This window comes from Leptonotus elevatus, chromosome 3 (genome assembly GCF_054856555.1).
Source record: "Leptonotus elevatus isolate MCC_2025b chromosome 3, RoL_Lele_1.0, whole genome shotgun sequence".
NCBI lineage: Eukaryota > Metazoa > Chordata > Actinopteri > Syngnathiformes > Syngnathidae > Leptonotus > Leptonotus elevatus.
Genome location: NC_141241.1, coordinates 4836101 through 4851971, shown reverse-complemented (window position 1 = coordinate 4851971; position 15871 = coordinate 4836101). Strand labels below are relative to the sequence as shown.

Here is a 15871-nt window from a genome sequence, read left to right as displayed (position 1 = left end):
AAATTAATGTGTCGAATCTGCTGCTCTCCGTCATTCACTTGCATTTACCTAAAGTGTGCTTGCTTCTGATTGGTTAGTGTTAGTCAGCTGATAGGGGATCAGGAAGTGTGTCGCTTTAGCTGCGGTGAATGACGAGTAAAGTTTAAATTTAAGAATGAATCCGTCTCCATCCTGCCTTTTCATTTTATAAACAGTGTCCCATTAACCACCTACGAATCCTCACATGATTACTTAAATAAAATAACCTTGGTCTGTGATTGTGATTGGAGAGTCTAAAGCTAGCTAGCTTTTAGCATAACGATTTGAGGATAGATGACCAGAAATAACAAATTAAACACACTCTTTGGTCACTGGTTTGTTACAAATCATGGTGTGAAATTAAACAAGTCTCTGAACCTTGGCCAATTGACTTCTCTGGACAAAGACGATGAAGAATATCTAATGCAGTTTACGGAAGAGGTCCTGAAATACGTCATTGAAACCGAAAAAGTTATCTCACTCACTTCATGAAAAGTGATTTTAAAATCAATTTGTGAGTCACGCAAATAGAGAAACATTAACTTGAGACTCGCTACTTAATGAATATTGAGCCATGTGTCCCATTGTCCATTTTTAAAATGTCCTCTGGTTGATTAGCTTCATTGTTGTTTACTAAGTCATCATTTAGCCATCACATGCTTGCAGGTGAGCATTTAATGTGTCTGGAATCGTAATCTGTCTGTGTTGCGATAATCGAGGGCGTGCTTGGACGTGTGTCACCAGCCCTGAGCTCAATGACGAGGGGTCTGTCGCACACGCTCGGGCCCACACTCTCACTCCCTGACATGTGCCGCTACTTGCTAATCCCTCACTGACGCCTCTGTGGAGTATTACACTCCGCAACGGAACAATAAATGACCGCTGCAATGACCTCGGACGGGCCGCTGGGGATCTTAACTGTCTGTGGGTGGCCATACTCACGTGATACATTGTGCAAAATATATCGGAGTTGCTTTCTGTGAGCAGATTGTAAAGCATATAAACAGACTTTTGTCATAATGCATGTTTTTTTTCCTTCAGGATTAGGACGGTTGGAGATTTGAGTAGAAGACAAAAAGAGAGGATGTGAATACTGTCATAATTAAGGCTGAGCCGATTATTTAACAATGTAATGCATTTGTTAAAAAAAAAAAAAAAAAAAAAAAAAAAAAGCGGGAAAAGTGTGCCCACGCAGAGCATCTGTTTCAATTAGTTGTTGTAAACTACGGAGTCATATGGAGCAGCATCTGCCTGCCTGCTGCTAAAGCACATCTGACCATTTTGGATCATATTGGGCACTCGACCATGAATGATGAAACACTCTTTAGAGCCTAATCTAATAAAATGTAATCTTATATTGATTTGAGGAGGATTATCCCCCTGGGATCTACAGTAACAACTATTATACATCAATTATAAAGTTTATTTTGGACGAAATCCTCATAATTTGGTCCTGATTACTTTTTATTTATCAACAAAGTTTTATAGTGATTGAAAAAAAATCTAATAAAAGCTTGTCAAAAGGGTTAAAAAAAAATCACATATATTTTCTAGCATAATATATCTAGCAATCAAAATACTGCTTTGATTTTAAATCATTTTGACAAAAAAAAAAATCTTGTCTTCATCACTGTCAACACATTCCATCTGTAGTTGAGTACTAGCTAGTAAAAAGCTGTTTCATGATACATTAACCTCATTGATCGGCTATAATTGAGTGTACAAACATAAAAGTAGCTAACCGCTCTTCCAATGGCTATGGCAATTGATTTCCTCACTCTGATTATTATTATGTGAATGGCAGATGGTGGGCGGGTGGTAATCCCAGATGCCCAATGGCCTGACCCTTTGCACTCAGCCCCTCCCCAAAAACCTTAAGGAAGCGGCTGAGCTGCACAGCCAAAGAGCTGCTTTAAACGGGCGAGTAATGGCTGTGTCAGCAGTCACTAGATGAGCCAGAGGGGTGAGGTGGGGGTGGGGGTGGGGGGTCAGGTGGACGGGTATTAGAGCACGACTGAAGCCAAGTGGTTCTCATTGTTGAGAAGAGAATGCATGGAAAACACTTACATACACTGTTCTGATAACAAAAATACACACTCTTAATAAATATGCATTATTAATTCATAATTCCGGTTCATTTATAGGCTATACTTGCGTGGATTATGTCCAATTACTCTATGGTGTCCTCCAACACTCCAAAAAAAATGCAGGTTTGCTTCATTGAAGATTAAAAATTGTCCATATGACATGAATCAGTGTAAATATGTACTATATGTACGTATATGTCTATACAGCCATCAGTCCGGGGTTTACATCTCTCATCCAAAACCTTACTTTAAAAAAAAAAAGACAAAAAAAAGCTTTTTGTGGTTGATTTCTATGCTTGAGTTTTGTTTTGTTTAACTCATTCACTGTCATTGACGGCTATAGATGTCAAAAATTCATTTAAACTATTTCTAGTAATTTTAAATTTGTTCCACTTTTGGTAACAAGAGTATGAAAAACTAGAATTTTGTATTTGATTTTACATTTAGAACAGATATAAAATTTATGATTAATCGTGAGTTAACAATTGAAGTCATGCGATTAATTACAATTCAAATTTTTAATCGCGTGACGTGATAAAAAAAAAATATTAAAAATTAGGGGCGTCAGGCGATTAAAATTTCTAATCGTAATTAATTGCATGACTTCACTAGTTAACTCACGATTAATCACAGATTCTATATCTGTTCTAAATATACAATAAAAACAATTTTAGGTTTTAATACTCTTGTTAAAAAAAGTGGAATTTTTTTTAACTAATAGAAATAGTTCAAATGAATTTTTGACGTCAATGGCAGTGAATGAGTTAAAGTAAAGTGCGTTACAAATAAAATCTATTATTGTTATTAGTTCGCCCAACGACGCTCATGAGCAAAATGTAAGTGTGTATATAAAATACACAAAGTGCTGTCAAAGTTAAAGCGTTAACTCATTGATTAATCACAAAAAATATTGTATTAATCATGTATTAATGCTGATTAATCACACAAATAATTTTGATCCTTTAGCTTGACAGCAGATGGTTACATTAAAGGTAGCACAGGTTGTGTCTGAGCAATAAATATGACTGCATGCATTCAAGTAAAGCATTTAATAAATGTTTGCGTGTGAGATTCAGAATATGTGTTCTGGTCAAAATATTGATGTCATTTTTTTAAATGTCTAATTATGCAAATAAATTATTTGAAGAAGAGGAGGATGAGCGTGTCAGCCGATCAAAAAATGTGGACGACATCCTAATAAATAAACATAATTAAATGTAAAAATAATTTACATATCTCAGGTGCTCTTCAAATTTGGCAAGCAAAAAATGTTGGTGAAACCCCTTTTTATTTATAAATGATTAATCAAAATTCTCAAATGTGACTATTAATCTGATTTAAAAATGTCGTCGTTTCACAGCTCTAACATAAAGTGAAATTTTTGTAAATGACAAATTATCTTGTTTTTTCCTCACATGAATCTAAACATTTAAAATTCCCCAAAATGGCCGATGTAAATGCGGCCCCACACACCCTTAATCCCAAAATACTGAAAGACACACTAGTTAGCAGTATAGCGCTCCCTGAAGTTCTCCCATCTGTTGAAACAAAGCAGATTGACAGAAACATTTCTGTATTTTTACAGAAACGTAACAATGGTTCACTTGAGTTACCTCATTTGTCATAATCTTCTTGCTTCCACTGCATTTCCACGGGGCCCCCAATCTAATCTAAAGTCACGGGTGCTAATCCTCCGCAGCAACAGCGGTGGCGCTGGCCGAGGTAAATTAGGTCTTGGAGTGATAGCCATCTGCCAGACGTGTGGTTAATTGGTTTGTCTTACTCGTCTATCATGTAGATAGGTGTCAATTTAAACACAAGGAATTGCTTATTTCCTAAAACTATGACACAAAAGGACACCTAGCGTCAATATTTCATGTCTCATCTTGAGTTGAGGACAGACACTACCTAGCGGCGTTTTGTCGGACCAAACTACTGTTTATGGTTAATTCAACCTGGTTGTCAGTTGGAATGGTGATACTGTTCCATTCTTGTCCTGTAGTTGGCGATAACCTTGTCTGCAACTGCCAAACAAGTGAAGAAGAAACCAAATTTACATTATTTGATACTTTCTTGATGCTGCTGTCTTTACATTCGCTCTCATGAATGATTCCATCAAGCAGACGCAACAAAAGATATAATAACATATATATTTTTTTAAAGACAATCATAAACATGATCTCCTTGGCAGAGGTATAACCATACCTAGCGGTCATAATCCTACTCTTTGCCAACACTTGACATTCAAAGGATTATCTAAACCGATTTAGGATGATTGACATTCTAACCACTCAGAGGATTTAACACACGTGCAGTGTGGATGAAAATTCACGACAAGTTATGGATGTATTTGCGTACCTGGCCTGATTTATTATTTAGATTACTACACATTCAACAATGAGTTAAGGGGTCAGACAATTTATTATGATGGGCATGGAAGAATTACTTTGCGTGAAATCCAACCAGTCTACTTTCTTTATGCCGCTTGTCCTCATAGGGATTGTGGAGGAGTTTTGGATGAAAGCTGGCGTACTGCTTATCAACCAATCACAAGGCACAGATCGCCTAAGCCATTTTTTCAGGAGACACAAGAAAAATTCCATCATGAGCTTAATTTAGGCAAAAAAATGACTTGAGCAATTAGTTTAAGAGGGTGACGAAGAAATTTAAGTTCCAAGTCGGACTACAATTTGGTCTTTATGGCGTATAGTGTCGTGACTCTCACCAGTTAGCATTATGAAGCTCCTACAATTCCAGCAGTCTATTGTAGGTGCTAATTTCACGCAGTTCTTTAAAACAAGCTTTAAAAAAATAATAAAATAAAAACTCCCACAACAGCAGCAGTAGTTGGCTGCCAAATGTTTGGGGATGGCCTAAACAAACCACAGGGCACTGAGCTGCATCAAGAGGCTCAGCTAAGGTCCAATCTGACGTTTATCTCTCCTGGCTGTTCTGCTGATGGCAGCGCGACGTCGCTTTAGGAAGCAGCTGTTCGCTGTCAGAGATCTAGGTCAGGACAGGGAGAGTGGGTCGCAAAAGGCAGGCAGGCAGGCAGGCAGGCAGGCCCGCTTCATCTGGCACTTTTGTGGACCACTTGGTGATCGTGAGGTCCAGAGATGGAAATGAGCCATGGAACGTTACAGGGATTATACGCATTAAACAAACAAGATGCTTAATTGCTTCAATCGCGACACACTGAATGACATAACCGTCTTTCCAGTGCTCTAAAATATTCATCATCATATACTCATCAGTTCCTCAACATATGCGAAGTACAATGAACCTTAACTCATTCGGTGCCATTGACGGCTATAGACGTCAAAAATTCATTTGAACTATTTCTATTAGTTTAACATTTTTTTCCCACTTTTGTTAACAAGAGTATGAAAACCTAGAAAAGAAAATATTGTACATTTAGAACACAATAGTCAAATTTACTATTGACTATTGAAGTCATGCGATTAATTACAATTAAAAATTTTAATCGCCTGACGCCCCTAATTTTTAATAATCTTTTCTTTTTTTTCCTTAAAAAAAAGATTACTAAAAAAAATTCTACGTTTTTATACTCTTGTTAACGAAAGTGGGGAAAAAAGTTAAACTAATAGAAATAGAACTGAAAATTAATTTTTATAGGCGTCAATGGCAGTAAATGAGTTGAAGGGACATTCAGTGATCCCTAGCGCCATCTAGTGGTGAACTAGAACTTTTATAAAAAAGACGGTTTATTTCAATAGTATGCAAAAAAAACAAAAAAACAACTTCAGTTAACCTAACATGCATGTATTCGGAACGTGGGAGGAAACCAGGGATCCTCCCGGGTTAGCCTCAGCTAGCTAGCTAACTGGTACGCCAGCACAAGGATGGATTTAAAACTTTACTCATTGGAGTTTGATTACCCTTTGAGGGACTATAGTGCGCATAATAAACTAACAAAATAAAACAAAACCTGCGTGTGTCTCTGTTCATGTCAACATGCACATGAGTCGACTGATCTGCTGTCAGACACACCTGACGTACAGGTAAGAGGCTCAGTTTCCACAGTCAGATCCCAAAGGCAGATTTATCATCGTGTTATATAACACGCACACACAGACGCGTACACACATGAGGCAAGGCTGATGGGAGGATGCTGCCGTCAGCACTGCTCAGATCAGATTTAACACCCCCACCCCTTCATCTCCACACAATCATCCTTGAATTCCCTCCATGAGCCACGGCAACAGTCCTGTGCACGAGGTTCGACAAAGTCTGTTGGAAAGACATATGTTACGTGAAATGACCGAGCTATGAATGTGTAGGTTCTGTGCGAAGTGATTGGTCTGCTCAGTCTACAAAATGGATAAATGTGGGCAGCCGTGGACACAAACCACTGATTAGAAAACAAATGGGAGATATTTGATTTAAAAAAAAAAGGTCTCAAAACTTGAGGAAAAAATATGAGGGAAGCGCCAGGATTGGCAGACAAAAAGGTTGCTGGCGATTATTGGTGCTGTTTTCAAAGTCGGATATGTATCCTTCATCATTACATAACACAGTTCCTCTAATCATTCTTTGAATCCTAATATTAGACTGCTCCCATGCTAATCTATTTGTCTTGGCATAATCTATGGCCTGCGCATGTAAGCATGTCTTCACCTAAAACGTATTATATCGTTAATGTGGACACTGCATTCATGTCTGCTGTCATACTAAAAATATGGATTATTTATTTATTTTATTTTTTAAGTAAGCACACCAACAGTTTGAGGTTTCCATGTGTCATGCTTGTGGTCCAGTGATTTATTCTATGGATGCCCATTTGGTATCTTCAAACAAATGATTCCAAAGCTCATATTATACTTGAAAGGATAATAAAGGTGATTTTAATGAATATTAAAGCAGTTCTTTGATCATTCATGAGATCCCGTGGGTAGGATATTAAAAAGCGTGGCCAGTAAATATTAGGTAAATGATTGCTCAGATTGGCTCCAGCCCCCCCGCAACCCTTGTCAGGACAAGCGGTTAAGAAAATTGATGGATAGATGGATATTGCTGCATAATACATGACCCCAGAGACTTTATTTTGATGGTGAAAAACTGCTGGAAAGAAATGATGGCCTCTTTTTCTATTTAATTGCATGTTAATGTTAGACTGCAGTTATCGACAAAAAAGTTTTCATGATTTCTTTTTGCCATTGTGTGAAGGCTGAAGGCCTATTCATATTTTTTTATTCCGCACTTTTTTGACATGCATCTCCTTCCACATAAATCACCCGATTCACATCATTCCAATTTCAACATATTAAAAAAAAAAGGGGTATTATTTTTCTCATTTAAAAAATTCAGTTTCTCCCAAATTTTACATTTTCAGCCAAAAATTCCCCATTGTTTTCCAATTGGAAATTCAGCATTACATATTCACATTGTTTTCATTTGAAATTCAAAACATTCATCTCATTCAGTTCACATTGGGAAGGATTTTTCAACATGCCAAAAATTCTCATGCACCAAATATTTAACACAAAAATTCCCACAAAAAAACCTTATTCATTCACAATGGCACATTTAACAAAGCAGATTCACATCATTCCGCTTCCAAATCTGCATTCAATTCACCTTGGTAACAATTTCAACATTTCCACGGCCAACAAAAAATGTATCATTCATTCCCAATGGCACATAAAAAAAACAACAACATTCAATATCTTTTCACATCATTCTAAATCATTCAAATGTTCAGCTTTCACACACAATTTCTCCAGAAACTGCAAATGTCTAGTTCTGTATGTTCTGTAAAAAAAAAAAAAAAAAAAAAAAAAAAATCCCACAAGAAAAAAACTTTGCCAAAAGATGTCTATTCATTAATGTGTGACAGTTTTGGACTCTCTATAAAATTGTTTCTCAAAGCGATGTATATATTGGGATACAATTTTCCCCCCAAAACGTGAATGATTCCATATACAGGTAATCAGTGTGCGATTATGTGAATCCAAGCAGAAAGTCTTTAGAATGCTGACCTCCGAGGACTAATTAACCGGTAAATCTTACAAAGGTCAACATTGTGGCGGCCAAGGATGAAAAGAGTAGTCACCATATGGCGAAAGATGCCCTCAAGAAGTGTGTCTTCGCTGCTCTTTTAATCTTTTGAGCTAATTGTGTCTCTTCCCCCCCGTCTTCTATTGACTGTGACTGGTGTTCGGGGCAGACAAAATGTGGCCAAACCTTAATCTACTTAACTGCTTTCCACCTTGTTTTTGCCATTTTATTCCAGCCTTGTTGTTGTGTCTTTTGAAACAAGCTGACATCAACACTAAAGTTGCTCTGCAATGCAGGTTTTTATGCATACGTGATGATTTGAGTCATAGGCACAGATTTGGTTTCTAAATAATCATAGGCATGGGTTTTGCTGTCAATGTAAACATGAATTAAAGCGGCACCAATCAATAATTTGAAAGTTAACAAGTATGGTGGCCACACGCAGGCAGTTATTGATTATGTCTCTAGTGAATTTAGGGAACAGCCTGATTTCATGAGATGAAAAGTTCTGAAGATTTAATCTGTATAGTTGGGGGTGGGTGATGGGAGGGGGCAATCGAAAAAAATATTTGTGCAAAGCCAAGTCTAGTAGTGTCATTTACAACTGCACCCAAAGTTTCCCAGCAACCCCCTTTGTAAATTGGATTTATTTGCAGTTAATACTAAACTTATTTATACCAATTTTGAGTTAAAGTGAACTATTACTTGTGGAATGGATTTATTTTTTATGGGAATGTTACCATAAAGTCGCACTGGAAGAATCGGTGTTAAGACCCCCCCGCCCCCGGAAAAATTATGAGGAAACCCAATCTTTCGGATTGTCTAGTGACTTGTACCACTAGTGGTAGGTGGGCTCCCTCTAGTGGTATGTGAAAGAATCACTGAATTAAATGTTTTAACTGCATACTTTTACAGTGGCTGTTAATGTTCAAATTGAACACATTGTTACTGGGGCATAATATTTATTTATTTTAAGGAAAAAAAACTCCAAGACTTAGGCATAACACACTACTGTATTTAAATTTTGGTCATGATGGTGGTACTTGGAAACACAATTTTATAAAATTTTTTGTGGTGATACTTGGTGTAAAAAGTTTGACAACTTTACATATAGAACAAGTCTGTATAGTTGTTTGTCAATATGTGCGATGTGATTGGCTGAGGACCAGTCCTCGCCCCAAGGTTTGCTGCATGGGAAAGGCTACAGCTCATCCACAACCCTGATTAGCACAAGTGGTATAGGAAAACAAGAAGTATTTTTTTCTTGACATGATCTCCATGAGCGTATTGACTGAGTCTCTTATTCAAATTTCGCCACTGAATGGCACATGCACAACAATTCCAACTCTATAGTAATAAATAGAGCAGCTCTATGAGGTATACTGATGTCGACCACCACATTAGATATTCCAATTTTTATTAACCCCCCTATAACCCCTCACCCTGGTACCAAGGGGAAGCAGGTGATATGCATTTTGTCCAAAAGAGCAAAATGGAAGTTAACGGGCAGCTCCTGAGCAAACACGAGCATTCATTTTGAATGTGAGGCAATCACACAGATTAAACATATGATGTGTCTCACTCAAATTGAAGAGACATGTAAATATAATTACACGAGCCCCCGCCCCGATAAATGCAGGAATTGAAGAGCAGTGTTGACGGACACACTGACGAGACTCTAAAGACTTTAAGTTACAACTCTTCCAGAGGTCATCACATTTTCTCAGACTTAGCATCACCAATGTACAGGCAATGTGACTGATTGATCCACTCGATGAACAGTAAAGATTAAGAGGATGACAAATAAGCATGCTGCTTACACAGCACTTGGGGCTAATCCCCAGCGCCCACCCCCCCCCCTCGGCTCCCTTTTGAGGAGGTGCCACCGAGGAGCACCCACAGACAGTGACGGACCCGGATGGTCGGTGGGAGGACGTACAACCTGTGCAGCAAGTGTGGGTTTAAATCTGCATCTCCACACCAGAAGCTAGTAGACGGGCTCTGCAGGGGACTCAGGTTGCCATCCGCACATTGGGAGCTGTAGCGGGCCCCCTATTATTTTTTTTTGTCTTGGATACCTGACACTGTTTCAAGATTGGGGGACGGTTATTTCCCCTTTGTCAATCATCATTTAGAAAAAAAAAGACATTTTCAGCAAAAATGATGGAGGATCACCTGACAAAGATACCCATGGCGCCATCCTGTTCGCCCGCTGAGTCGACTGGGAGCGGCGGGACGGATGACAGCAGAGGAGGTGAGAGCCGTAGTTCAGCTTCAGGAGCAACAGGTGAAAGGAAAGACCATCAACAGTTGCTACAGAGAGAGATGATAATAATAATAATAAATTATTATTATTATTTTAATTATTTTATCAATATTATTATTATTATTATTACAATGTTGATGAATAATAAAAAAATAATATAATATTTTTGAAAATAATATTATTACATACATAATAGCAATAATAATAATAATAATTATTATTATTATTGCTATTATGTATGTAATAATAATATTATTTTCAAAAATATTATATTATTTTTTATAATAATATAATATTTATATTATAATATAATAATCATAATAATAATAATTATTATTATTATAATGATGATGATGATGATTATTATTAACTCATTTAATTTCATTGTTGGAATTAATTTCAGTTTCTGTAACTTATTTGTCACTATTCATTCATTGTTTTAACTTCAAAATTACCCACTAAATAATGGTCTCACCAGCTTCATTCACACTCAGCTGTTTGAAAAAAATTGCTACAGAGAGATAACAATAATAATAATAATAATAATAATAATAATAATAATAATAATAATAATAATAATAACCCATTGAATTTCCTTGTTTGGATTCATTTCAGTTTGTGTAACTTATTTGCCTCTATTCATTCATTGCTTTAACTTCACAATTATCCACTAAATAAGCCGTTGCGTCTTGTCACACTGCCAGCTTCATGCACACTCGGCTCACACCCCCACAGATGGCAGGCCTACCATGTATGACACAATTCATCGCTGGATGAACGCTACTAACCGATTTGTCTTTGGCCCTCAGCCAAGAGTCCGGCCCCTGGCAAAGCCCTCAGCCCTGCTCTGGTCTGCAAAGTGTGCGGCGACACCAGCAGCGGAAAACACTACGGCATTTATGCCTGCAACGGCTGCAGCGGCTTCTTCAAACGCAGTGTGAGGAGGAGACTCATTTACAGGTAGGACAGTGTACTCAACGTCACCACATGATTTTTGAAAACAAGTTTTGTTCAAGTGACTTCCGTGTCAAACAAAGCTATTTGATGTGTGGAGTTATATTAAGCTTGATTAGTGACAACAAATTTGTTTTTTGTTTTTTTGTAGGTGTCAGGCGGGTACCGGCATGTGTCCAGTGGACAAAGCTCATCGCAACCAGTGCCAAGCGTGCCGGCTGAAAAAGTGCCTGCAGGCGGGCATGAATAAAGATGGTAAATGTGTGTGTGGGGGATTCCATTTAAAGGGCCAGTGTGTAGCATTTAGAAGCGTGTGAACTTACATGATGATTGACATACTGCAAGCCAATCAATTTCTCCCATCCTGCTGTTTCCATGCGAATCGCAGCTGTGCAGAACGAGCGGCAGCCCCGCAGCACAGCTCAGGTGCGTCTGGACTCCATCGATGTGGACCATGAGAAGGAGCACCTGGCAACCACACGGGAGCCCACCTCCTCGTCCTCTTCATCCTCTTCCTCCAATGGTTCCGTCATCACATGGCCCCACATCACCTCGTCCGTAGCCATCACCTCCTCTGTGGCCCCCCAGCGCTGCGTCAGCCCGCAGAACAACCACCGCTTCATGGCCAGCCTCATGACGGCCGAGACCTGCGCCAAGCTGGAGCCTGAGGATGGTGAGGAGTCTTTTACTTTCATAAATATTTTTGAAAGGGCACAAAATGGGAGAAAACAGAACCACGCTTACATGGTATTAGTGCGATGATGATTCCAAGGGCCCAAGGTTGACGGTATTTTCACTTTGCTGCACTTAAGAGCCCAAAATGTTTTGTTTTCACGTGACCTTTGGCATCAACTTGTCGATAATTAGAGGCGGCTGCTTGTTGCACACGGAAAGTGTGCATGATTTTCGTCAAGCTTTGCCCCAGGTACCTTGAAGTTACTTGGTTTTAAAAGTAACTTAATTATTTTACTGATTACTTGATTTAAAAAAAATAACTTTATTAATTTAGGGATTACTTGATTTTAAAAGTAACGTAGTTACTTTACTAATTAATTAATTTGAAAAGTAACCCCATTACTTTACTGATTACTTGATTTTAAAAGTCTGCTACTTGTAAGTAAGTATTTTGCTTTGTCCAGTTTTGGCATAGTCACCTTGAAAAAGTAATTTAGCTACTTTATTGATTACTTGATTTTAAAAGCAACTTAGTTACATTAGTGATTGCTTGATTTTAAAAGTAATTTGATTACTTTTCTAAATACCTGCTTTTAAAACCATAGTTCCTTTATCGATAACTTTATTTTTAAAGTAACTTTAGTTACCGGTACTTTACTAATAACTTGATTTTAAAAGTAACCAAGTTACTTAACTGATTACCTGATTTTTATTTTATTGTAAAAGTCGATAATAAGAGGTTGCTTGTTGCCCCTGGAAAATTAGTTTTTGTTTAGTCCAGTTTTGCCACAGTTACCTTGAAAAAGTAACTTAGCTATTTTAATTATTACTTGATTTTTTAAACTAATTTAGTTACTTTAGGGCTTGCTTGATTTTTAAAAGTAACTTAATTACTTTTTTAAATACCTGCTTTTAAAAATAGCCTAGTTTCTTTATCGATGACTTGATTTTAAAAGTAACCTAGTTACTTTACTGATTACTTGATTTTACAAATATTACTCAGAGAACCTAAAAACACACTACCACAATCATCATCAGTAGAAGCCATCCCTGTAACATTTCCTCCTCCGTTCCAGTTGACGAGAACATCGACGTGACCGGCAACGAGCCCGAGCGAGCGTCGTCGGAATACCACATGGCACTTTACCCGTCCACCTCGGAAAACGTGTACGAGACCTCGGCGAGGCTCCTCTTTATGTCGGTCAAGTGGGCTAAAAACCTGCCGGTATTTTCCAACCTGCCCTTCAGGGACCAGGTGAGAATTCCTGCACAGCAGGTGCTCAGTGACACATTCACTCTGAGGATTTACTGGATAAATATTTGATGGACTGCCAGTTTGAAACTGTCATCTGAAGAATGTATCACAGCGCTGGTCTAGGTTTCAACCTTTTGGTGTCCCTGCAGGTGATCCTACTTGAGGAGGCATGGAGCGAGCTCTTCCTCTTGTGCGCCATCCAGTGGTCTCTGCCGCTGGACAGCTGCCCCCTGCTCTCCCTGTCAGACCTGTGCCCAGGCATGCAGGGCAAGACCAGCTACACCAGCCTGGACCTGAGACTCCTGCAGGAGGTCTTCAGCCGCTTTAAGGCCCTCGCCGTCGACCCCACGGAGTTCGCCTGCCTCAAAGCCATTGTGCTCTTTAAGCCTGGTGAGGAGGTTTATTTTTTTTATTCAGTAAAGTAATATAAATAAATTAATATTAATATAAATTTCTAATTAGGGGTGTAAAAATTAGTGTGTCAATATTTAGTTAATTTAAAGTTCCTTTAATGCAACAAATTCTTTTTTACGCGCAATTAATGACCGCCCCTTTACTTGGAAAGCCTACACTGGGGGACAGCATACACCTACACGTCAAAATTTAGCAGTAATACATTTCATAATAATGCAATATGTGGAAACTGGGGTTAAAAATGTGCAGACTTTCACAAGTGACTTCATATTAAAGATTAGCTAGATTCTTAATATGAAAAGAAAAATGCACTAAGCTGTCACCAACATCTTACAAATGCAATAACGCTTTCAAGTGGCAGAAAAATGACCTAAACACAAATCAACATCACACTCGTTTTTTTACAGTAAGTACATATTTTTAATTTTAACTAAATTTTATGAATTATTATGAAATGACTTTATCAATGACTAAAAGATGCAGCCATATTTTTATTAGTTTAACATATTTTACCACTTTTATGTTAACAAGAGTATGAAAACTTAAATATTTTACATTTAGGACCGATATAAAATTTGTGATTAATCCTGAGTTAACTATTGAAGTCATCCAATTAATTACGATTAAAAATGTAATTGCTTGATACCACTATTAATAAAATAAATTTATAAAAATTAATTATTATTATTAATTTATATTGTCAAAAACAATCTTTAAACCCCATTCGATATCATCAGAGGGTAAATTAAAGAATAAAAATAAAAATTGATGCATGTATTTATGACATCGGAATGATGAAATGTTTATACACTCACAATACTTAAAATACGTAATCATTGTTTAAAATAATAATGGCACGTGGCAGACATTTGCACATGTATGCCATATAAGTTACCAGATATTGTTATAAATTGCGGTGGCTGTATAAAAAGGTTGAACATACACCACCAAATCACATTATTTATTCATTTTTCTCACTCACTTCACTCCTTGTTATCGTCAGAGACTCGTGGTCTAAAAGATCCAGAACAAGTGGAGAACCTTCAGGATCAGTCGCACGTGATGCTGGGACAACATATTCGTTCTCACTACCCGGGTCAACCCGCCAGGTAACAAACAATCACATCTCGTCATCGTTCATAATGATAAGAATGTAGCAATGATATGGACTTTTGTTTGTTTAGGTTCGGAAAGCTGCTGCTTCTTCTGCCGTCGTTACGTTTTGTGAATTCCGAGCGCATCGAGCTGCTGTTCTTCCACCGGACCATCGGAAACACTCCGATGGAGAAACTGCTGTGCGACATGTTTAAAAACTGATTCTGCTAACTGGAAAAACGTGCAGTCTTCAGCCAGTGTGGAGGACAGTGGATTGGCAGATTGCTGCTTTGTTAACTCTTTTAAGGTTAATCTTAATTGTATGGTCACTTTGTGTTTGCTGTTGCCACGCCTGGTAATTATTATATTTCGTTTTGCTTGTATATTGTTAACAATTTGATTTTTGTATTAAGTAGCTCAGTGTCACAGTCGTCTGCAATTTTCTGTCTTCTTCATCCACCGAATATTAAATTGCACAATTTGATCGATGGAATGTCATCAGCATGAGTGTGTATTCATGTTGTCATTGTCTTGATAAAGAAGCAGAAACATTTTCAATTTGGTTTCTTATTTTATGGCTTTCCGTAATAAAAAAAAAAAACCTCATTACATATTAATTAAGTGTAGCAATTTATAAGTGGCCTGCATTAATTCTATAATATTCTATATTTACATGTGCTTTAAAAAAAAATTGCCAATTAATAATTAGTATGAATCCCTAGTTTGTATAAAGTACTAATGAACATGTACAATTATGGCCAGCCAGCCATGCAGTGTGTGTGTGAGCACGCTTGTGTGTGTTTTCCTAGCGAGTGTAAAGGTACACGTTACACAAACGTGGAGCTTACAGTCAACAACTGGCCTCTGCTGCCTCCAGTGGCAATCAAAGATATGACAGCCAAAAGTTATTTCTGCAATTAAAATAAAGAAAAAAATATCAATCACTGCACCTCACGTCTAAGTAAAAATGTGAAAATTCACAATATTTTTAATTTGGCTAAATTTGGACAATTCATTATAGGCTTGATAGCTGAGTACAGTTTAGAAATAAACTAAGAAAAAAATAGCAGCAAGATACTTCTAACTTGT

The 15871-nt window shown here is 37.6% G+C and overlaps 1 protein-coding gene across 2 annotated transcripts; it reads left to right on the top strand.

Annotated features, from left to right (window-relative positions):
• Positions 1 to 10038: 10038 nt before the first annotated feature.
• nr2e3 (nuclear receptor subfamily 2, group E, member 3) lies at positions 10039 to 15340 on the top strand. Of its 2 annotated transcripts, none has more exons than XM_086072254.1 (8): positions 10039 to 10377; positions 11199 to 11349; positions 11495 to 11604; positions 11732 to 12016; positions 13095 to 13273; positions 13423 to 13663; positions 14691 to 14796; positions 14872 to 15340. In XM_086072254.1, the coding sequence occupies exons 1-8, from the start codon at positions 10284 to 10286 to the stop codon at positions 15002 to 15004; spliced, it is 1299 nt and encodes a 432-aa protein (XP_085928380.1). In that variant the 5' UTR covers positions 10039 to 10283; the 3' UTR covers positions 15005 to 15340. The 2 variants fall into 2 exon arrangements, with proteins under 2 accessions (XP_085928380.1, XP_085928379.1); XM_086072253.1 differs by having other exon boundaries at positions 10269 to 10377; positions 11495 to 11598.
• Positions 15341 to 15871: the final 531 nt, after the last annotated feature.